This window comes from Barbatula barbatula (genome assembly GCF_947034865.1).
Source record: "Barbatula barbatula genome assembly, chromosome: 1".
Lineage (NCBI taxonomy): Eukaryota > Metazoa > Chordata > Actinopteri > Cypriniformes > Nemacheilidae > Barbatula > Barbatula barbatula.
In genome coordinates this window covers 17,725,592-17,749,179 of record NC_136766.1, presented here as the reverse complement: position 1 = coordinate 17,749,179, position 23,588 = coordinate 17,725,592, and the positions used below count along the sequence as shown (strand labels likewise).

The window sequence follows — 23,588 nt, the reverse complement described above, 5'->3', positions numbered from 1 at the left end:
ATGTTCTTATCCATGCGTGCCTACTTACGGTTTGATGCTGATTAGCTCTCTGAAGTTTTCTGGTGCATTGTTTCTGTTTCGTCTCTCTGCTTCTACCTTGTCAAAGGTCCAAGTCATCAAGTTCTTCTCTGGCAGTACTTCAATGGTTTCTTCCTCCTCATCTGAGTACAGACTGCCCATTCTTACTAATGAGTGTCTGTCCTTTACTAGTTGGGCCTAAAGATTAGGGAGACCGAATGAAAGACTTTGTCATTCGTCATTGCCATATCTCATGTTAATCTTGACTACTTACAGAATAGTATGGCACCCTTCAAATATCAGTAGAGTCTTTTGTTAGATCACATTTGTAAAAGACAGATACAGCTGTATGATTATTTCCGAAAACATACTTAGCGTGCCCGGGGGGATGAAGGTTGAGGCGGAACAAAACAACAGTGTTTCACTTACCGTGTGCGGTTCATGTCCGGCATCTTTTAGCACTGGTTGTAACAAGTTGTTATAAAACTGATTTTCATGTTTGAAAAAAACTTTACGAAACCATATACAAATGCTGGGGGAGTGTATGGAGCATAGAAATACTACGTCATACGTCAAACTCGTTTTTTGTTGACCATGTTAAGGATGAGAAGCCAGCATGTTTAACGTTGTTAATAGGTCAGAATGCCTGAAACACCATTACATTCCCTCTTTAAACTTTTTCATTGTACTCTACAATGAATTATAGATATGCTTCCAGGCAAATACTAAATGTTTTTGCACCCTGATTAAATATAGATACACACCTCTCTGTCTCTTTCTGCACTGGACAGTCTCATTTGTTTTAGCATCTGTGACCTTTGCTCCATCATCAGTGTCCGTTCATACGTATACGCTGAGATGTCACTGTCATGCTGGAAATAAATCACAAAATTAGGCAGTGAAATTAAAATAGACTGAAATAGACATGACCCGCTTCTGTTGGAATGATGATTAAAACATTTTAAGAAAAAACAAACATACCATCTCAACCACCTCCACCTCTGCTTCCAGTCTGAGCTGGTACAGAAAGGTTGCCAGGTCCTTCTTCATCTGAATGCTGTTATCGTCCATTTGGGCCACAGTGAAGATACGCATCTTACACTTACGCCAAACCTAAAGTACACACATTTTTAACACAAAAGTAACAAAACAATTTGCTGCAATTATTATTTATAAATTGTTTTAGTTTACCTTATGTTGTTTGAGAAGGAATGGCAGGAGCATAAGCATGCCACCATCATGGACGATCCACCAAACATCAATGTATCCATCGGTGAAGCGCTCGTGGTTGCTGGGATAGAATGACACATTCTTTGGGACCATCAGCGCCAGGTGGGCAGCTGTAGTACAGCGCACGGTATCTATGGTTAAGCAAAAACCAAGAATATTTTCCCATATATTTTTTAATTCAAAACAGATATGTTCAAAACAACAACAACGGCATAGTTTGATTACGCTGTGAAGGAGCGTGGAATAATGGGTTCTGTCGTCTTAAAAAAAAATCTAATTGGATGGCGGATGATCCGTACAGGGCGTGCTCTACGGTTCGAGCTCTCGCTCTCTCTCCAGTTTTAGCGCCAGCGCGCTCTAGACCTCTCTCTACAGAGTAAAAAACGTTGGGTTATTTCTCTAACCCAACCGCTGGGTTGAGCTAAGTGGGTCATTTTACTGGGTTATTTTCTAAATTTGGGTAGTTTTTGTGTAACCCAGTTCGCTGGGTTACAGATTGGGTCATTTTATTGGGTTATATTTTCCTCAGTGTGTTTGCTAACCCAACTCGTTGGGTCACATGTTGGGTCATTTTTACCGTCATCTGACGCTGGAGTTTACAATCGTCTCGGGAATGAGTGGTTTACAGCGACGGCAAATTTGTTGGATTTAGTTTTTTAAATTTAAAGTTCACGTTACCCAAGTTTGCCCCAGTGGTGATGGCTAGCCTTAATAAAACATTACCAGAAAGACTATGGTAACTGTTTAGAGAAGTTTTGCTTATTGTTAATAAAAATGCCTGGTGGAATCTGTACCGATAAAGATTGTACGTCACAAAAATCACTCAACTAGTAACGTTAACGTCTGCTTTATATATATATATATATAAACTTTTTGTGATTCTGCTTGTTATTGGCAAGTGTCATGACTAACGGTCACTCATCACTTTAAGAGTAAATTAACTTTAATTCACTACAGTGCTGCTATTGTGTTACTTGAAGACAATGTAACACTGGTGATTTTGTGGATTAATTTACAGTATAAACATGTTTATATTGTGTGCATGAAATGTTAACAATCCATGCCAATTATAGTAAATTATTTCTTTTAAGGTTGGAACAAATATGGTGCAGTAACTGAACAGTGTGACATGCCAGGATACACATATCTTGGTGTTTGGGAACAAAGAGAATTACTCTCTAGTTTTCACCATTTTCGACGGAGAGGCAGTTGAACAGGAGACCTTACTTAAAGCAGTGTATTTATGCTTCAAAATGTTCTACATCTATGACATAAACTATCCAAAGTCCTCTGCTCCCATTTGGGAGTTCTTGCAGCATGCAGTCTATAATATTCCTGGAGGAGTTCCTTCAACACATTGCTGCCTCCTAAAAAACTTTTTATTCAGTGAGTAGTTCCACTAACCAGCAGACATAAAAGTGTAGGTGTCTGACACAACGCATGGATTGTAAAATGTTAATTCACGAGTTCGCCCTCGCAAATTCTGGCTGCAGGTAATTAGGATTTATGCGTATTTGGCGTACTGTCCGGGGAGAGGGCTCCGGGCTCCGGGCTCTGAGCTCCCGTCCGAGCCCGGAGCGCTCCCCCTTTTACAGGGAAGGGAGCCCAGAGCCCGGACCGAGCCCTGTGTGCCTATCCCCCCCAGGCTGCCAGAGGCAGGGGCGAAAAAAGGGGGGAGGAGTCGGGGTGGTGGTGGGATGCGAAATCGGACGAGATGATTGAGGTGAGGAGCTTCTCTATATTTATATGTGTTCAGCTGACGCTGGTTGGATTATCAGTCTGATTAGCGATTATGTGCTCGGTGTGCGGTAATTTGCCAGGGCTACTCCCGAACTTTGTTTATTAAACATCATTTCACGAGTTCGCCCCCGCAAATTCTGGCTGCAGGTAATTAGGATTTATGCGTATTTGGCGTACTGTCCGGGGAGAGGGCTCCGGGCTCCGGGCTCTGAGCTCCCGTCCGAGCCCGGAGCGCTCCCCCTTTTAACGGGGAAGGGAGCCCAGAGCCCGGACCGAGCCCGAGCCCTGAGGGCCCTTACTCCCAAAAATTGCGGACGGCGCCGGACAGTGCACGGAGGTGGGCCCTGATGACCCCCAAAAGATGCAGAAATCCGGTGGACCACGGACGGTGCTTCGGCTGGGCAGGTTAGGTAGGACGGTTGAGATTTCTTGGCATGGCCTGCGGCAGTTTCCAGGAAGCAAGCGGAGGTTTAGAAGCGGTGGGTGCTCGGCGATATTAGTGTGAGATTCCTGTAGTGCTGAATGCGCTGGTTCCTGAGGCTGTTATCACTGCATGCTCTGTGCGCTGGCTCCTGGGGCTGGCGCTACGGTGAGGCCAGGACCCTTGAGCGACCAATGCGCGTTGCGTGACCGATGCATGAAATAGCTTGTGCTCTTGTGTAACCAATGTGTGTTGCTTGACCAATGCACGTAGGTGACTTGGGCCCTAGTGCGACCAATGCGCGATGTGTGACCAATGCACGTAGATGACTTGGGCCCTTGTGCGACCAATGCGCGTTGCGTGACCAATGCGCGAGTGTGACTGGGACCCTTGTGCAACCAATGCGTGTTGCGTGACCAATGCACGTAGGTGGCTTGGGCCCTTGTGCGACCAATGCGCGTTACGTGACCAATGCACGAGTGTGACTGGGGCCCCTGTGCGACCAATGCGCGTTGCGTGACCAATGCATGAGTGTGACTGGGACCCTTGTGCGACCAATGCGCGTTGCATGACCAATGCACGTAGGTGGCTTGGGCCCTTGTGCGACCAATGCGTGTTGCGTGACCAATGCACGAGTGTGACTGGGGCCCTTGTGCGACCAATGCGTGTTGCGTGACCAATGCACGAGTGTGACTGGGACCCTTGTGCAACCAATGCGCGTTGCGTGACCAATGCACGTAGGTGGCTTGGGCCCTTGTGCGACCAATGCACGTTGCGTGACCAATGCACGAGTGTGGCTGGGAACCTTGTGCGGCCAATGCACGTTGCGTGGCCAATGCACGTAGATGACTTGGGCCCTTGTGCGACCAATGCGCGTTGCGTGACCAATGCACGAGTGTGACTGGGAGCCTTGTGCGACCAATAGGGGGGGGGTTAGGCAGGGAAGTGTAGAGGGAAACCTGGCCCTGCTCTATCAGCTGCGGCGGCCTCATGGGTTTGCTGACCGCCTGGGCTGCTGGCCATGGACAATCAGGTTGGTCCGGAAGGGCGTGGCCTCTTTGGCTGGTGCTCGGAGGTGGACTCGCGCGGGCTGGGCGTCTTGTGGATGGTGCGAGGTCACCGCTCGGTGAGGAGTCGTTCGAGTCATCCTCCCGGACTTGGCTCCTGCTTGCTGGAGTGGTGCGGCGTTTCTTCCTGGCGGGTGGCGGGCTTGGAGCCACCTCCGGGCGGGGATGCGGATGTTTCCGGGAGCGGCTGGCTATGTTTGATGAGGTACTTTGCTGGCCGGTCCGCGCCTCGGGCTGTTCAGAGATGAGTAGGTTGTATAACTCGGGTTTTTTGAGTCTCCTGGCATACTGGATGTAAGCGTCTTCTAGAGCTCGTTTAAGCGCGGGGATCGTCCATTTCTCTATGGGCGGGATTAAGCGAGATGCTGGAGAATGGGATGACGCTGTAGAAGACCCGGAAGACCTGGGAAGGGAAGGCGTCCTGGTCGTTTTGCTTCTTGGGGTGCTGGCTGCCTCGCGGAATGGAGGACGGCCGCGAGGTGTAGAAGTAGACGGTTTCTCTGTCGAGGGCCGGGTGGAGTTTGCTTTCGGTTTGGTTTTGCGCTTCCGGGTACCGCTCGGATTTTTGTTTGGGCTCCACTCCCTGCTCGCGGATGATGCGGCTGAGGGGTTTTGCTCGCTTGAGGAGTCTTCGCCTGACGTTTCTGGGGCAGGGGTAACATTGGAGGTAAAGGAAGGTAATTTCCTGGACTCTGCCATGGTTTCCGCTGCGAATCAATGCGAAATCGGACGAGATGATTGAGGTGAGGAGCTTCTCTATATTTATATGTGTTCAGCTGATGCTGGTTGGATAATTAGTCTGATTAGCGATTATGTGCTCGGTGTGTGGTAATTTGCCAGGGCTACTCCCGAACTTTGTTTATTAAACATCATTTATTGTATGCTTTTTATCATACAGTATTTCTTTAAGTTATGTCCTCTGTGTAGACAGATTTTGCCTTCTGAATTTGTGTAAGGCATGTGCACATTTTGTGTTTGGCATTTGCGTTCAGTATATGCACATGTTCTGAATTGGTGCACAGTGTGTTTACAGATTTTGTAATTGAATGAATGTGTTACAGTAAATGCTCATTTGTGTTCTGAATTAGTGTACACGTTTGTGATTTGATTGTGTTTTTGGCATGTGCACATTTGTTCATGTACGGTATGTGTACTTGTTTTGAATTTGTGTTATGCAAATGCACATTTATGTTCCGATTTGGTGTACACGACACATTTGTTTATGGTGTGTGCATTTGTGATTTGAATGCGTTAATAGAATGTGATATTTATTTTGTACTTGTGTAATTTGTAAGTGCACATTTGTGTTCTGATTGTAATGTATGTATTTTTTTCTATGTTTTTTCTATGTGTAGGTTTTTCTTTTTCTTTGTGTATTTTGAACCTTTTAGACAAATATGAAATGCCAACCTCACCAAAATGTGATTACATTGTATTGGTAAACAAATTGTACAAATAAACTATCTGAATTTGAAAAGTATGCTGTATTTGTTAAAATTATGTCAATTTACAGTAAACTCAACTGTTGGGTTACTTTTAACCCAATGGCTTTTTAACACAATTTAATGGGTTAAAATAACCCATAGTTGGGAAGGTGCTACACCAACCCATAGTTGGGTTACTTTTAACCCAATGGCTTTTTAACACAATTTAATGGGTTAAAATAACCCATAGTTGGGAAGGTGCTACACCAACCCATAGTTGGGTTACATTTAACCCAATGTTTTTTTACCCAATTAATTGGGTTGGAATAACCCATAGTTGGGAAGGTGCTACACCAACCCATAGTTGGGTTACATTTACCCAATGGCTTTTTAACCCAATTAATTGGGTTAGAATAACCCATAGTTGGGAAGGAGCTACACCAACCCATAGTTGGGTTACATTTAACCCAATGGCTTTTTAACCTAATTAATTGGGTTAGAATAACCCATAGTTGGGAAGGAGCTACACCAACCCATAGTTGGGTTACATTTAACCCAATGGCTTTTTAACCTAATTAATTGGGTTAGAATAACCCACAGTTGTGAAGGTGCTATACCAACCCATAGTTGGGTTACTTGTTGGGTTATTTTTAACCCAACATTTTTTAGAGTGATCCGCAGGTCCTAAAGCTTTCTACTGGAAGTCTTTATAATATTAACGCAGGTCCGAGCTCCTGCCTGACTCATATCCTTCTATTTATACTTAAAATCCACAGACCCTTTATCTTATGTAATAAATAAGACATTGCTTTTTCTACAGTCTTTCTAATGCCCACATGATCTCTTCTCTGCGTCAACATGAGAAGACATGCTATCTCAGCCGACAAACATCTTTTTGTACTGTGGTGGCCACCGTCGTGTTTGGACTGAGAGATTTGTTGCAAATCTATAATACAACGCTAGTGGCCGCTGAGAATCAAAAACTGCGCCTTTAAGATATATTCATTTTTTTTAAATGTATGTATTTGTACGTACAGAGCATGTTTATGTGTGTTGTGCACACTGTGCCACATAAAAAAATGGGTACATGACGCCCCTGCTCCCTAACAACAACACAAAACAAGATAGTGGTGGAGTTAAAGACGCCTAGAAGACATCTCAGCTTGGATGAAAAAGCATCACCTGAACCCTGCCAAGTCAGAACTACTTGTATTTCCGGCACACCCCACAGTTAACATTCTTAACTAAGTCCTGTCAACCACATCTCTCACAACATTAAAAAAAAACTATCTCTTCTGTGAATACTTGACAGGCAAATAAAAAAAAAACGTGATTGAGCCCTCTCTTTCTTTCTTTCTTTCTTTCTTTCTTTCTTTCTTTCTTTCTTTCTTTCTTTCTTTCTTTCTTTCTTTCTTTCTTTCTTTCTATCAACAGGTATTGTTCTAGCTTTTGTGGAAACTTGTAACTTGGTATTAGCACCTGTTGTATTGTTGCTCCTGTATGACATATCGCTATATTGCTCCCTGAACTCTATTAGTCGGTATAGATAAAGCACCATAGCCAATCATAAAACAGGCTCTAGTCTGCTTTCCTGCATTCCACGATTTTTGACTAATGGTTGCAGGCTTCCCATCTAGTGTATTTGGTAACGCGTTTATGACGCCATTGCCAGGTGACTTCCAGACATGGCCCCCGTGTCACTAGTTAAAATGACAATTTTGAGATATTGTATTAAAATGAACTTAATATATAACACTGGCCTAGCGGTTTTGGGATATTTTACTGCAAAAAAGTGTATGTAATATATTGTGACAAGCATCCCGAGCTCACATCAGTGTTGCCCTGGAAACCGACGAGAAACACCTGGCGACACTCATCACGGGCTGATCAGTCACAGCTAACAGCGATCGGCCAACGGGCTTATAAACAGCCAGCTCACCAGAAGAAGGTGAGAAACTTCTCCATGAGACCAAGACTAACGCTTCCTTTGGCTCAATACAGAGTACTGCTGGTTACCGGTCAACCCTGCCACAAGGACCACAAGGATACGCAGGCTCACAGCACAAGGAGAGCATCACGGAAGAGGGACTCCCACACGCACTATCACACCACAACCTATTTGTAAATAAAAACCACCCTCTGGGGCTTTTCATTTTAGCTCTCCTTGTCGTGTAATTTTCCACCTTGCTACGATATAGTAAATATATTTTCTTTGCATGTGGGCAATAGAAAGTGCGTTTGGATAGGGATCAATACATTTTTAAATAACCTGTTAGAAAATTAACAAAGAAAAAATGCCCACACTACAGGTACTTACTGATAAAGGTTTTCCAAGCGCGAGGGTCTTCACTTTGTCTCCAGCCATATGGCCAACCCATGACCACCGTGTTATGCTTCATGCCTCCCAGACCACAGGACTGGATCAGGTGTGCAATCCCCTCTCTCACTTTAGAGGCTACCACCACTTGACAGAAGCCCTTAACGCGCTCGATTTCCATCATGTTCTTTATTGCCTTGTGACAGGTACAAACAAAGCTAGTTTTCTATTCAAGTTTCAAGATAAATTTATGTTTGAATTCTTTAGTAACGCACTCCAGTTTTCTGACAGATTTACTGCACATTTACAACAGGAGGGCTTACGGTGGATGTAAATAAAGTTACTTCCTCACCTGTTCCGATGCCTGTGTTTCTCCATAACATTCCAAGAAGTTTCCCTGAATTACAGATCCTACAATGGTTAAGCCTTTTCCTGCTTTTAACTGTGAGGCAAAGGTAAGCATTCTGGGATACTTGACATGCAGATCTTCATCCAACTTCAGCAGAACAAGCAGCTGTGGCCTGGGAAAATAATAAAAAAATAGTGTGATTATAGTCAAATTAAGAAAATGTATATCTGCATTGCAGTTTGAAGCTGTTAAACTTCAAAAAACAACAACGTGTGACAGGGCTGTCGCTAGTGGGGTGAAAGGTGGTGACAATTGTAGGGGCCCCCACTGCCCAGGGGCTTCACAAAATCCAACAGTTATACTATATAGTCACCTGTTTATGTGAATTGTATACATGAGATTTTAATGAAATCCACAAAAGCATGCAATTTGGCGAAAAAGTTTTTCTAAATAATTGTGATTCCCCCTCCCCAAAAATGACTACTGGTTTAATCTGTCTGACATCTAGCTCGTGAACAAAACCAATCAGAGTTGAGGTGGCAGGCAGCTCAGCTGAAGTATGTTTGATTAAGTTATAGAGCAGGACAATGAGTGACTGAAAATCTATTATATATTATACGATACCATATTGTTTTCATCAAACATTTAAGTGGTCTATTTATTTATTTATTTACATGACTGTATTCTTTTAAAATTTGTAATGTCAACTGTAATGCAGTCTTTGATAACAGACTGATTACATCTGTTTTATTATTATTATTTAATAATGTATTATATTTGATTCTTTTACTTCATGCATTTATTTAAGACAATGTTTATATAACATTTAACTTTTAAAAGGTATTTACAACAACATTACCATCTTCTGTTAAATAGACTACGTCGAAGTGGTGTAAAACCTAATAAAAAATTTCCCTCTATGACGGTGGGGGCCCACATTCATATTTTTTAGGGGGGCCCAGAATTACTGTCAGTGCACTAGTTCAAACTTCTAAAGCATCATATATTATTTTAAGGCAAACAATTTCTAAATATGTGTTTTATCAATGCATTGAAAATCAATGCATTGTTGGTCTGAGCAAAAAAGCAAGCTCGCTTTTGGAAAGACAAACCTCCAGTTTTTGGTGTGGGGCGGTCCAGCTTCCAGGCGGAGGAGAGAGTAGCGTGCCGCACTAAGAGACAACCCGCGGATCCCATCTCCCCACTCCTTCTCTGCTCTGAATGAGAGATAAAGACAGTAAAAAATGTAACACATGTGATCAGTGTTCAAGTGCACATTCTACAATGTGATGTTAAATGAATTTCATTGGGAATCACTTACCCCTGATATTCAATGTACTTGTAGATCATACCAGCAATGCCCATGGCTACAATGGCATAGTACCATGATGAGATGAACATAAGGGCTAAACACGTACTCATGCCCAGAAAAGACAGAGCCCTGCGAGAAAGAGAATCAGAGATATTATATATCAGAAAATAATAGCTTGCTCAATGATACAATTTCACGCCCCAAAAGATGCACTTAGTAATCATTTTTCTAATTTTTTGTTTTAAAACATACACTTCAGTGATATTATTGAACACGTTCTATCACAAAATAAACAAATGTATTAGCTAAGGTTAACTTGCACATTAAACAAGTGTTATAACTGTACAATTGTACATTCAAGGAAATATCAAAATGCACACTTACCAGTGATAGTATTTAAACCTTGGCCTCCAGTTTGGTGTTCTTAAAAGAGTTTGTACGGCACACGCCAAATTTACAAAAAGATAACACATCAGGAAAAACCTGTTAGGTGAACAAGCATATTTACATTTAAACAATTGAAAGATAATATATATAATGACAATTAAGAAACCACAAACTGGATATTAAATTAAACTAATGTTTGAAATGTACTGTATACTGCTGTCAGAATGTAAAAGAGAGGAGGCTGAAAACAGGGCAATAACATTGTACCATCAAATGATTTGTATAAGTAACTATCTATATTATCCATATAGTATCTAAGTGGTGACAACTACGTTTTAATATAATTTAAATGAGCACATGTATTTCTGTTGTGTGTTAACAATGCTCACATGGAGAGAATAGGAGCAACCATATCGAGTGAAGCAATGAGGATGCCGAGTTCTGCTATGAGTCCTGTCAGTAACAGGGCCCACGTTGGCTCTCCGTTAGCTTTACCATGTCCAAAAACCTGTGTTTGCAAACACACACCTATACACATTAGACAGGAAGCAGTCAGCTTTGAACATCACATATTTACATTTTAGGAAAAACATTTTACATATGGCCATGCAAATTCCTATATTTACAGCTTGTGACCCATACAGCTTGTGTGGTTTAACATTTCAGAAAACATTAACCAGGAACTCAGAATACATTTTCATCTCATTCAAATTCTATTTAACTAGGTCAGTCAATGGCGTATGGTGTAAAAAGTAACGTTATATTACATACTAGCTTAATAACAAAAATGCTCCTATTTCATTTGTGTGTGTAAATAATCAAATGAAAACAGGTTTAAAAAATTAGTAATGTAATTTAGTTATTTCGTGATTGCAGATCTGTAGGACTCTTACTCTAAGGAAAGGAATGATGTTATCCTTAGCAATGGCCTGCAGAAGGCGGGGGGCTCCTGTCAGGGACTGAAGTCCTGCACCTACTGTGGAGAAGAAGGAGCCAATCACAATGACCCATGGAGAGGGCCAAGACAGTGTACCAACTACCATGTTTTTACTGACTGCTTCTCCAAATCTAAAAGATACCACAAGAACAAACAAGACTCATCATATGTTTGTTTTTAATACAAAAATTAAAATAAAGTGTATATGTACTGAACTTAAGATGACATACTTATCTCTGAGCACCACACCCTCAATGCAGGCCCCAAACAAAACCACAGAGCTAAAATCTTTTACAGTAAATTAGTCAAGGATATTTTTTATGGACATGGTACTGAATAAAGAATAACTTTTTTAATAACTGATTTAAAAACAACTGAAACCATACCAATACAGGATACAGACAAGAGAGGTGGTTGTAATGGCCAGAATTGTCCCTATAGGTATAGATTTCTGGGCATCTCGAAGATCTCCAGATCTGTTTGATCCAGCCATAATACCTAGCACCCCAAAACACAGAGACATAGAATTGAATCCAAATTCCTCTAATAAACTCATTTATAAATTGTATACAGTAGCACAAGCCTGGGCACATAAATGTGTTTTCGGGTCCATAGTGGACAGACAGGTTTTACCTGTTGCAGAAGGAAAAAATATTCCCACTAGAAGTGTAAAGGAAGTGGCAATGTCAGCAGTCACATAGAAGCCAACACTCTCCAAGGAGCCATGGACATCAACAGAGGAAAGACTTGCTTTCTCTAGAATCTGTCCTTTCTCCATGTAATCCCCCCACATGTTCTCTACAATACACAAAAGTACTCACACTCAGACAGGAGCTTGGATATAACAACCACAACTGTATATCATATCATATTAGGAATTAACTAGGAATTTTGCATCAACTTTTTAATGACATGTCGTATTTTACATGTTTTCCACCAGACAACTGTGTGCTTCTACCTTTGATGATGCCACTGGATAACCCAGGAATGCCTTGTATCTCTGTAACATTGTTCTGCAGAAAGTATTCATCACAGTGAACTGTGCTGGAGTTTTCAGAGTTGCAGAAGTTCTTCCACAGGTTGGTTGGAACAGTGTCATTACCAACAACCACTGTCTTGGCACAAACATCAAATTGATGCCGAACCAAAGTCCGGTTTCCTAGCATGCAGACCCTAGACATAGAGAATGAAAATGTATCTTAGTGATGTACCGATCTGTGTCGAATGTATACCCATAACTATTCTGCATCTCAAGTTCATCTCAGCTCATTCGCTTTGAATTTATAGCTTTATGTAATACAATATCTCTCTCTAAACATTCAATTTAGATATTGGTCTTTCGGACGATATATGATTAAAAAAGGCTTACGAAAAGTCAGGAGGGTGGAAGATAGATTTTACAGCTCCGGCATAGATGGAAACAATGGAGATTATGACACAGGCCAGGAAGAGAGAAGCAAACTTGTTGACATACTTGACCCCCACAAAAACAACCACAGCCATGAGGCTCAAACAAATTGTGCCATAAACCCGCATATTATTCAGCATTGCACTGCCCCCTGGGGGATGGAATATGGCGGCTTGAGGAATCAGATATTTCTGTGGATGAAAAAGTGAATTAATGATTATTGTCAGCGCTGGTTTTTGAAAGGACCCATAGTTTTATGATCACTATAGTTGCTTTAATACATAGAAATATTATCTGTATGAATGCATGAATGTGTGAAGATAAATAACAGATTGCTGTCATAATGACAAATGACTGACCAGAAATATTTCAATTGCTCCCAGTATGTACATGGCAGCCGCAAAGGTTGTGCCCAAATAAAAACAAAGCCCAACTGCACCACCAAACTCAGGGCCCAGAGAGCGAGATATCATGAAATACGCTCCACCAGCTGCCAATAAGAAATAAAAACAATAAATAATCAATGGCAAAAAGATTACTAAATAATAGCCATGAATCAACCTGATCATCATCAAATAAAAAATATATTTCTGCAACACATGAGTTGGCCTTAAAAATAGGCCTTAAGTCATATCAGTCAAAGTAATAGTATTATGCTGTTGTCATAGAGAATTATGCAAAGAAGTATGATAATAAAATATCTAATTACCTGGGACTACACCATTGGTGGCTATGGCACTCATCGATATTGCAGTTAACATTGTCTGTTAAAAAAAGTCCATTTGACATTTGACCATAACATAAATTATATTGATAATAATATCCAGAAGGGGGAGAGAGAAAGAAAAGTCTGTGTCTGTATCTGAAATGTGTAATGCTACACTAAAGAAAGACATCTATTCAATCAATATATCTGTGACAAATCCAGCAATGTCTTATTTCATTAATACCTGTAACTTCATTTCATTTAAGCTCATACGTTTTTGCAGTGTAGATCAAATACATTAGATAGTACATGGGACAGTACAAATGTATTCTATTTAGTTTATGTAATCTCAGAGGACTCATTTATTACAAGCATTTGAAAATGTAGGCTGTCAACTAAATATGTCTAAGTTAAACAGGTCAGCCTTTGTTTTATAATGATATGATCATTCTGAATAATTTCTGTGAAGTGTCTGATCAGTCTAACATTATTCTCACATCTTAATTCTAGTTTAAAAAACAAAGCTAGACATCCCAACCTGCAAAAACTCATTTTCGGGAGGTAACAGTAACATTACGGTGCCCCCAACACTCACCTCACAAACTCACCTCATATTTTACAATAATCTAACCCACCACAGACAGTCGAAAAATCGATGTGGATTGAGCCCACCTGTCATTGTATGACATAAGCATAATAATTTTATTATAATGTAATCAATCCTATGTAGCATTTTGTCTTTTTTGGAAATTCTGTCATAGGGCTGAATGACGATAAAAAGCGAGAGCGATTGTTTATCAGGCCCCCCAAAATGAAGAGGTCGTTTAGCAGAAGGAGAAACCAATCACGCTCTTGGATATGTACGAAGTTGAGGCAGTTCTTCTGAAATATTCATTTAATCCCTAATTTTAATAATATATAAACATTCAATTAAAATAGTAACACGCTTAAGTTAGAAAGGCCAATAAATATGTAAGTATAAAAAAGATGCATTATTGTATTTAGGCCTTTTTATTTTAAATATATATTATTTAAAATAAATTCTTGACAAAATCGATTTGGCATTAAACTTTTAAAGAAATATTAATTGGCATTCTCAATTACAGTCATGAAGTGGTATTATTACTACTATTTATGCAGTACCACTGTTCAATAGTTAAATGTGTACTTTTTTGGATACACGGCACACCGTCTCTATTAATGAAACACAATTAATTACCACAAATTAAATATAGTTAAACTATCAATTCATGTTTAAGGGGATACTGAGGTGAGCTTTTCATATTTAAGTATATCACAATTCATACAGAAATTAGATTAAGGGCTGTATTATAAATAAATATAACAATTTACTTGAAAATAGTGTTGAGGTTGCCTTTCCACAGGCCCGAGATTCTGTGCTAGGCCCCGATAGAAAATTATGATTTCCAGAATACTTTATTTAATCTGTGGCCGTCAGGGAGCCGCTAGGATTATGCGAGTGTTTCCCGGAAGTTCTGGGAAGGGTGGGATGTCTGCAAAACTACAAAATATGGCAAATTGGCCATGATCAACGTAAGGTGGTTTGTTTATGTGGAGGCATCAGCAACAACAACTCACACATGAGCAGCACATGAGAACTATGAGAAGGGATTGGGCGACACCTGCTGTTCCCACTATCCAGGTGAGGCGCAGAAAGAGAATCACGCCAAAGATGTTTTGCAGACATGGCAGGTACACTCCCATCAGCGTGCCCATATTTGGAGACTAGGGAAAAATAGTAAAAAAAAATGTCATTTATCGTAAAAACATTTGTACAAATTGATAAAAGACTGATGATTGGGGCACTATGGACTAAACCAGCATTCACTAGATGTAAGTGCATAACATTTCATCAAGATTATCAGTATATACAAAAAGTAAACTTATCAAATGTTGTAATAATAAACAGCCAAATCTTTTGGAATGAAGTAAAATACAGTTCTCCCCACTGCAGAGGGTACGTGGGTTCATGAAATGGATAGATGGATAAAAATGCATGGATATAATATGACGTAATCATCAAAAAGGTATGACATTTCTTACTTGAGGGAGTTTTCTTCTTGATGCATCTGCATTCTCTGCCTCCTCGTGCTCTTTGACACCCTGAGTAACGTTTGTGTAACTGACCAGTCGGCTAAGGAGAGAAGAGACCTTTGGCCGGATGTCCAACTCTTCCTAAGAAAGGCATTTCAGGACATACAACACCTTTTTTAATTTGAATTAGGCCTCTCAGTTCTGGGAAGTTTGGAAAATCAGTTTTATTACATTAAAGTAATTGATGAAGGTTTTGGAATAATATTATATTTTACATTTACAGTACGACAATAAACAATAACTAATTGCAAAAAGGCAAACCTCAAATAAGGCCAGGTTTTTGTCATAGTAGTCATTTCGTTTAGATGCTGAGTCTGAACTGCTGAGAAAGGGACTGTCTTCTTTATGAGCTCCATGACCTGGAGGGCAAAATAATTTACACATTTAATTGAATACATATACCCATGTCAAAAACAGAGATATAGAAATATAAAGTATATAGAAATAATATAAATACTGTATACTATAAATAATACATATTCAAAATTACACTTAGACACACTATCCAAAGCAACATGTTTTTGTAAACAGTGGCCAGAAATCAAGCTTAACAAATAGTGTATAGTTAAGGTCTTAATCATGTAAGGATTTGGTTGTAATCATGAAGTAAATGTATGATAATATACAGAGAGCAATTTCTAAAGAATATCTCAAGTATGCTAAAATCTCTTTTCTAGTTTGAGCCTTAAGTATTATATGGAGTTTCATATTTCTGCTTCTCTGACTCTCTCACACACTATTTCTTTCAATAACTCTTCTTTTTTAATCCAGACCCTCTGAACCAAAACACATATGACTCAAATTAACAAATGTCAGTACAACATAACCAAAGCAATATTTTGAAAACCCTGCTAAATAGTTTGTTTTATTACAATAATTGTAATCAAAAATGTTTATTGAACACACTAGTGTCCTTATAAATGTTTTTGGTTTTAGTTGGTATTAGCCTCATTCAGTGAAAGTGTATAATTTATTATTTGCTGTTTAGATGGCAAGTCAGCTATTTCCTGGCAATGCATTCTAGGCAGCACTGAGGATGGGACAAATGATAGCACAGACATTATTCTCTTTATTAGTTAAGGCATTTCACCTTAAGGAAATTCCGAAAATATCTGACAATTAGTTCGGCAAGCTGTTGTTCCATTGCTTCAATGTCCAAAGTATAATCGCTCTCACAAATAAATCATGTCATTTTATAAAAGAGGATAGAATCTTGTCTCAAGGCTGTGATGAGATCTTTGTTTGTATGCTATTGGTTGCACTCACCTGATTCCAGGGTTTTCATGCCATTATTGGTCGAGTTTGCATTAGTATTGCTGTGGACCAGCATGTTGTACAGTATATGTAAGCAAGGCAGCAGCCTAAGCTGTGTACAAAGTCTCTATCCAGGCCAGAGCGAGAGGGAGAGGGTTCAATATCTCTCTCTCTCTCTCTCTCTCTCTCTCTCTCTCTCTCTCTCTCTAATGTGTATCCACACTAATACATCTTGTGTATAGTGCATAAACTACAACTAGTAAAATGCCCATGAACATAATTCATACTCTACTACAAATACTGGACAAGCAGAAATATTTATACGCCGCTATAAATGATAAACACACAGAGAGCTTCAGGCACTGTTCCATTACAAAACCCTGTTTCCCAAAGTCAAATACAGACATTCACACAGAGTCAATATAATTTGGTGGGACTCTCAGCAGAATCACACACCAAGTGACACGTCATTTTCATGTTTTGAATAAAAAACAATTAGTTTTAATTATTTAGCAGACAATGCCATCCATAGTGGTTTAAAAATGAGGAACATCACCAACACATCACACAACACAAAACGTGCAGGGTCCATAACAGTAACTAAAACAATCCAAATATCACAAATTTCCAAATACTAAAAATGTTTACAATAAAAGACAAATAGAAGCATTTATATGAGTGCCCTCAAATTTTGGACCGTAGGCTATACTGTGTATTTGTTGCATAAGGTCCCAAGAACTATGAAGCTGGCTAAATGCTGCCCTCTGTAGCCTTACAGTAGTCTTAATAATAGGCCATTTTCACAACGACATAGTATATGCCTACTAGCTCCGGTTAGCCATTGCACAAAAGATTTCTCAGGAAAATGCAGGCTTGTTCAACAACAACAACAACTATAGTCTGAACAATTGACATTATATATTTGTTATAAAATTCTGCATGAAGTTTTACAACCATGTAGATGTTATGATAGCAATGATCCAGCCTCTGTTGGACGTTGATATTCTCTTCAGCCTTAAAGATTCTCGCAGTTGTTAAGACTTTGTGTGTCTGTAATGAAGAAAGGACGTTAAATTTACAATGTATAAGTTGTATCTTACAAACCAGATTCTAGAACTAGAGTCTGTAGTCTAGAATAGATCGAGAATATTGCCTTTCTATCACTTACAAAAGGTATTTATAGTTTTGTTATTCACACAGCCCGCTGATCCCAGAAAATTGCCCCAAAAAATGACAGAGTGCCATGTGTGTGAACCCAAACGCATCCCGGATTGATCCGAAAAGTGATTCCGGAAAGGGGACATAGTAAAATTAACGGGATCAAGAAACAATGGCGTAAAAGCTGTGTAATGATGATACACATCTATAATAAATCGTAAATAATTTGGCTATGAAAATAAATATAGTTAAGCAAGTAATTTTTGTTCGTTAGTAAATCAAAAACAAAAAATAGGCCTACTATTTGTCTTTAGCTAAATCATAGATGAATGACAGACCCAGGTGTTTTGTGTGGAGAGAAACATCGATCAGGACATAAGATGTGTTCTCTCCAGTTTTGTCATTGGCCCCGCCCCTCTCATTCCTTGTATTGCTTTCCACCTGTGTCTCATTACCCACACCTGCCCAAATACATTAAAGTAAATTATTTAATACCTATTTAATACCCTCATGTCTATTGTCTTGTGCTCATTCGTTGCGCCTATTTCAATGTGTTTGTTATGCCATGTACCCAAAGTTTTACACAAATACCATGGGTAAAACTATGGTTACTCTTATCAAAACCGTGGTAAATATGTGGTAAATCTTCATTAGAGATTTGCAATTCAGCAAAAAATTCTAATACCACCATTATCCTAGCACCTTAGCTAACGCAAAAAAGACCCAAATGCTTACCTTCTTACCAAACAGTAACTGCTAAATTAAGAATTTGAAGCCATTGTCAAATTTCGAACGTGTTGTGAGAAAAATACAACCCCACCTTCACTAATAAACAAATATAGAGACAATTTGACAACTTCAACAGAGAAGTAGCGCTGCTGGAAGTTAGCAAAAACTTCTTCATGGCAGAACGGAAGATGCGTGATGTCATGTGAAAAGAAACTGTTGTGTAGTTGCCATTTTTTTAGGTTTCAAGTTCAAACATTTGCATTTTGAGCAGGGAATGTTTAAAAGTAGCTTTGTTCAAAGATCTGATATGTTTACTTGATTGTTTTTACTCTTTACATCTAAACCATGTCCGAAGCAATTACTTGACAGCCCCCATATACAGGAAAGTTTCTTGTTTTGTGCCTACAGGAAGGGGAAGCTAAAGCTTTATGTTGAAAAGTCTGAACATGTTAATAAGACTGTCCTAAAACTTGTGCAGATCAAAGCTAGAGTGCCAGCCTCACAGCTGCTGTATGAATATATATATTTGCTTGGGTGAGCAAATTATTACAGAATTAAATTTTTGGGAGAACTGTCCCTTCACGTGGAAAACAACCGGTTGTCTATTGCTTGGAGTTTACAGTATATTGATGTGCTATTTAAATTCTTTTTAAAAACATATTCTGTAAAGTAAGAATGCATTTTATCCACACTATAAGGGTTTAAAATTGTCACTAAACTTTCATAGTATTAAAAAATAAAAGTACCATAGAAGGAAGATGAAAGCACATTTGGTAGCCAGCTGTAGTTTAGTTTAAACATCTGCAGATTGATGAGATGACAGCCCAAAGGTAAACCAACTTTAGTGCATGTAGTAAATTAGCTGACATTACCTCCGAAGTGGAACACAGTAAATATGTTCCTACACACATAGGATGGTTTCAATTGAACTAAGCAGTGGATATAATGTGCACGGTCTGGTGCCTTGCATGTTCATTCATATTCATATATGTGTTTGTTATTTGCATGCATATGAATTTGCTATTTTTAAACAAGAACATTCATAACATCTAAAAACGTTTTGTGTTGGAAAATGCTAAAGTTGATTAACCACAGACAAAGTACTACCTAAGGAGCTTATGTGTTAAGTTGGCCAAACATCCCATTTATTGGAAATTTAAAGTCTTCATTATGAGGGAAGTCATGCTGTTTAGACCGATCAAGCTCAAGATTTCCTTTGGCAATGTATTGTGTTGTGGTGGCATACCTGATTAATTGACATGATCGTCACAATAATATCGGGTGCGGGTACATTCCAAATAACATATGCATGTCAGTGTGTGTCACTGCTTGTGATGTTTAAAATTAAGTGTTAAAAGGAAGAAATAAAATTCACCCAAAAATTACAAATCTGTAATTATTTTTTCCCCCTTGAGTTGTTCCAAATCTGTAGCTAATAAACACAGAGAAAGATATTTGGTAGAATGCTTGTAACCAAACCGTTTTTGGTAGTGATTACCATGTTCTGATGAACACAGAAAAACTATTTGCATTCTTCAAAATATTCACTGTATTATACTATATTATTTTGTGTTCAACAGAACAAAAAAAACTACAAATTAATTTTCCGACTATGGTCAATGGTGGCCAAACACTGTTGGGTGACAAGCATTCTTCCAAATATCTTTCTCTGTGTTCATCAGATTTTACAGATTTGGAGCAACTTGAGTTTCCTTTTTGGGTGAACTATTCCTTTGACTCCTTTTCTGATAAAGTGTAGTTAACAGACCTACATTGTAACCTATCCTGGAGAATGATGTCCCTGTTTTCACTAAGACACATCAATTTCATGCAGATAAACCACAGCAATGCTAACCAGCTAGAGACTGACATTTCATTTTAGCCATGTCATTTGTTTTTTAACGTCAATTTATGTTTGGAACGTTGTAAATTCAACTCAACAATATTTGCTAGTTAAGTATGCAACAGTGTCATTATGACAACCAAGCATTTTGCATGATCTTTTCTGTATTTACTTTACATGTGACAGGGATAGTTTACACAATTGCCCATCACTGGTAAAATCTTTTGTTCATTAGAAAAGTACAGTTGAATAAGTATGTGGAATTCTACCCTGCTGGGAGAGCTGAACGTATGCAGACTTTGATGTAGATCCAGAGGGAGAATAAGCTTTGTACTGTACTGATAATAGCACATCATAACAACAATAATTATAATATGTATATTCAAATTAATAATATTCTAAAGAATTATGTAAACAAGAAGGCCTATATTTGTTTTAGAAACCTTGATACTTTAACTTACTCCAAAAAGAATTACAATCTTCTTGTTTATTTCTGGTACCAGGCATTTTTGCCCTTCTTGATGTGCCAACATTCTGCTTTTGAGCTTTCGATAGTCTCTTTAATCAGCTACAGAAAGGATCAATGACCACCTTTATGCCCATTTATTAACTCTGTTCCTGATCTTGATTTGAGCCAACCAGAATATTTTGTATGAGATTAATAAGAGATAGGTCAACATAAGTTAGGCAGGTAGAGATCTGTCAACAAAAACTAATACAAGCTGCCTCACTGGAGGAGGATCTGCTGTACATGAGGACTTGACCAGACGTTCTTGGTGCAAAGGGCTCTCAAAGTCAAAGTAGCACAGTGTTTTTTTCTGTGTCAGATTTTACTACCTTCTTGGTCATTGGGAAGCAGTTAAAGTAGAACACAACACATTTGCCTACTCATAAAACAATATAAAACTATTCTAATCTCCTGTAGAAAATGTTTTGTCATATGTTGCTAGTTAACCTCCAAAACATAGGTTGGAGAGCAATGCTAATTTTATTTACAACGAAAGTGTACCACCACTTCTTGTTGAAGGTAGGTCACGTGCTGGAAGAGTTTGACGCAGTCTGGTAGTTTTACCATTAAAGGCCTTTTTTTAGCACAATGATAGCTGTGTGCAGTACTGCACCACACAGTAAAGAGCTAACATGCTAGAAAACAAAGTTAGCAGTGTGAACACCCTCCATCTGCTCAGCCCCTCCTAATGTTAAACTACCCACCAGTGCAACCGCCACACCGAACCAGTCTTCAGTCTTCTAGAAAATCGAGCCAATGCAACACATACAGAGAGCTACAGCCACATGGACACATTGATACATAATAAACTTAAAATAGGATTATGTCATTGTATTTCTTAGCATTTCAGCGGCAGCCCATCTGTTTAACACTAAGGAATAGTTTGCATGGGAAATGCTTTGGGGTGAAGGTCAATTTATGTTTATATATACAGTTGCATATTTGCGTTTTCCTATCAAAGGGTAAAATGTATTTTCGGGTCTCTGTCTCTCGTACTCTTCCAATGTTTGCTGCCAGTTTGTAGGTATATTGTAATGTGATGAATGCAAAAATATATAGATTTTGGATTTCTCTGTGATATCTGATTTATTATGTTAATTATTACTAGGTTAATTGTAACTTTAAACAAGCCAAGCAAGTTTAACTTATGTAACCACATATTTCTAATTCATTCAAAATAAAATAATATTGTAGGAGCATCTTGGCAAGAACATGGCCTGACCCGACAACTGACAGTCAGTCTTGCATTTAGAAACATAAACTCTCATATACAGTAGAACCAGAGTGTTTATTCTGTTAATATTTTTAACCCAAAAATGAAAATTCTGTCATCATTTACTCACCTTTGAGTTATTCCGAATCTGTATAAATGTCTTTAGTTCTGATGAACACAGAGAAAGATGCTTATAATGCTTATAACCAGACAGATTTTGCTCCCCCCCCATTGACTCCCACAGTAGGAAAAATTGCGTTATACCTTTTTTGTTCCGTTGAAAACAAAATAAGGCACATTGAAGAATGTAGGACATTTTAACTACCATTTTATTTTTTCATACTATGGTAGTCAATGGGGGGTACTATTCCAAATATCTTTCTCTGTGTTCATAAGAACAAAGAAATGTATACAGATTTGGAACAACTCGAAGGCGAGTAAATGATAACAGAATTTTCATTTTAGGGTGAAGTATCCCTTTAAAGCTTCACCCATATATCACATCTCAAAGTCTCCAAAACACACAATGAACAGGACAGCTATGTTATGGTCTCTCCATATGCCACTCACAGCTACATTAACAAATGCTTATATTTCTAATCATCCCTTAAGAGCTTCCCACATCTTCATCTTATTCATTTCTTCCTGGCTCCCTAGCTATATTTCTAAGGGACAGAAAGGAACAAGATGGAGGAAAGAAATGCTAGTCAAGCCTTTGGCTGCTGGGTGAAGGACAGTCTTGGCACAAAGAGAGAGCTCCAGCTTTTGTGTCTATGAATACTTGAGGCCTGTCTCATTATTGCAGAACACCCCCAGTCCCGCGTCTGCTTTGGCCTTTGATTGTTTTCCATTGTCACCACAGTGGCGTCTGGCATGTCAGCACTATGCCAAGAATCCTGGCTTTAGTTACCCTTAAATCCCTCCCCTTACTTCAAATAAACTACAGTTTTACAAATATACAACTTTGCTAATGTGACCAAGCCTTCTCAGAACTTCCCCAAAACGGGAAGTAGTCATTGGATGCTGTGACGTTGATTGAATAATTGTCATGGTTACCATATTGCTGATAGTTCGACGATGTCTGGTTTTGTCAGGAATACCAGGGTTTAATCTATCAAACTTTCAAATTCAGCTAACGTAGTCAAACCCAGCAGAAGAGTTTTCAAAAAGTGACAAATAAAATCACTTACCATCTGAACTGACTGTGTCTCCATGTCCCGGGTATCCTCCCTGTCCTGTGTCTCTGTAATCAACCCAGTTTATTCCCTCCAGACTGTCATAGTTGGACGGTGAGTTATCCTGCACTGGTACCACAGTGAAATGAGGCATGTTTTCATTTGTTTAGTTTGAGTATTTTGCCTTTTTGTATACTCTTTCTCTTCTGTTGGCAGATAGCACGTTCCCAGCTGAACTCTCCCTGAAATCTCTAACACATTCCTCTAGTCTTCACTC

At 39.1% G+C, this 23,588-nt stretch overlaps 1 protein-coding gene across 2 annotated transcripts in view; it reads right to left on the bottom strand.

The window, feature by feature from the left end:
- The window catches only part of slc12a4 (solute carrier family 12 member 4), a 25,493-nt gene extending 1,905 nt beyond the window's left edge, over positions 1 to 23,588 (bottom strand). Inside the window, exons 1-22 of one of the 2 annotated variants that reach the window (XM_079454261.1) lie at positions 23,327 to 23,588; positions 15,693 to 15,790; positions 15,381 to 15,512; positions 14,916 to 15,062; positions 13,320 to 13,374; positions 12,970 to 13,100; positions 12,572 to 12,801; positions 12,161 to 12,375; positions 11,836 to 12,000; positions 11,602 to 11,700; positions 11,433 to 11,490; positions 11,159 to 11,333; positions 10,655 to 10,773; positions 10,263 to 10,361; positions 9,888 to 10,007; positions 9,679 to 9,783; positions 8,570 to 8,738; positions 8,218 to 8,413; positions 1,210 to 1,379; positions 1,000 to 1,131; positions 783 to 890; positions 29 to 216 (exon numbers count right to left, since the gene is read on the bottom strand). In XM_079454261.1, the coding sequence (XP_079310387.1) occupies positions 29 to 216; positions 783 to 890; positions 1,000 to 1,131; positions 1,210 to 1,379; positions 8,218 to 8,413; positions 8,570 to 8,738; positions 9,679 to 9,783; positions 9,888 to 10,007; positions 10,263 to 10,361; positions 10,655 to 10,773; positions 11,159 to 11,333; positions 11,433 to 11,490; positions 11,602 to 11,700; positions 11,836 to 12,000; positions 12,161 to 12,375; positions 12,572 to 12,801; positions 12,970 to 13,100; positions 13,320 to 13,374; positions 14,916 to 15,062; positions 15,381 to 15,512; positions 15,693 to 15,790; positions 23,327 to 23,465 (3,050 nt within the window). In that variant the 5' untranslated portion in view covers positions 23,466 to 23,588. Of the gene's footprint in view, positions 1 to 28; positions 217 to 782; positions 891 to 999; positions 1,132 to 1,209; positions 1,380 to 8,217; positions 8,414 to 8,569; positions 8,739 to 9,678; positions 9,784 to 9,887; positions 10,008 to 10,262; positions 10,362 to 10,654; positions 10,774 to 11,158; positions 11,334 to 11,432; positions 11,491 to 11,601; positions 11,701 to 11,835; positions 12,001 to 12,160; positions 12,376 to 12,571; positions 12,802 to 12,969; positions 13,101 to 13,319; positions 13,375 to 14,915; positions 15,063 to 15,380; positions 15,513 to 15,692; positions 15,791 to 16,697; positions 16,825 to 23,326 lie in introns of those variants that run through there. The other variant, XM_079454262.1, reaches the window with a different exon arrangement.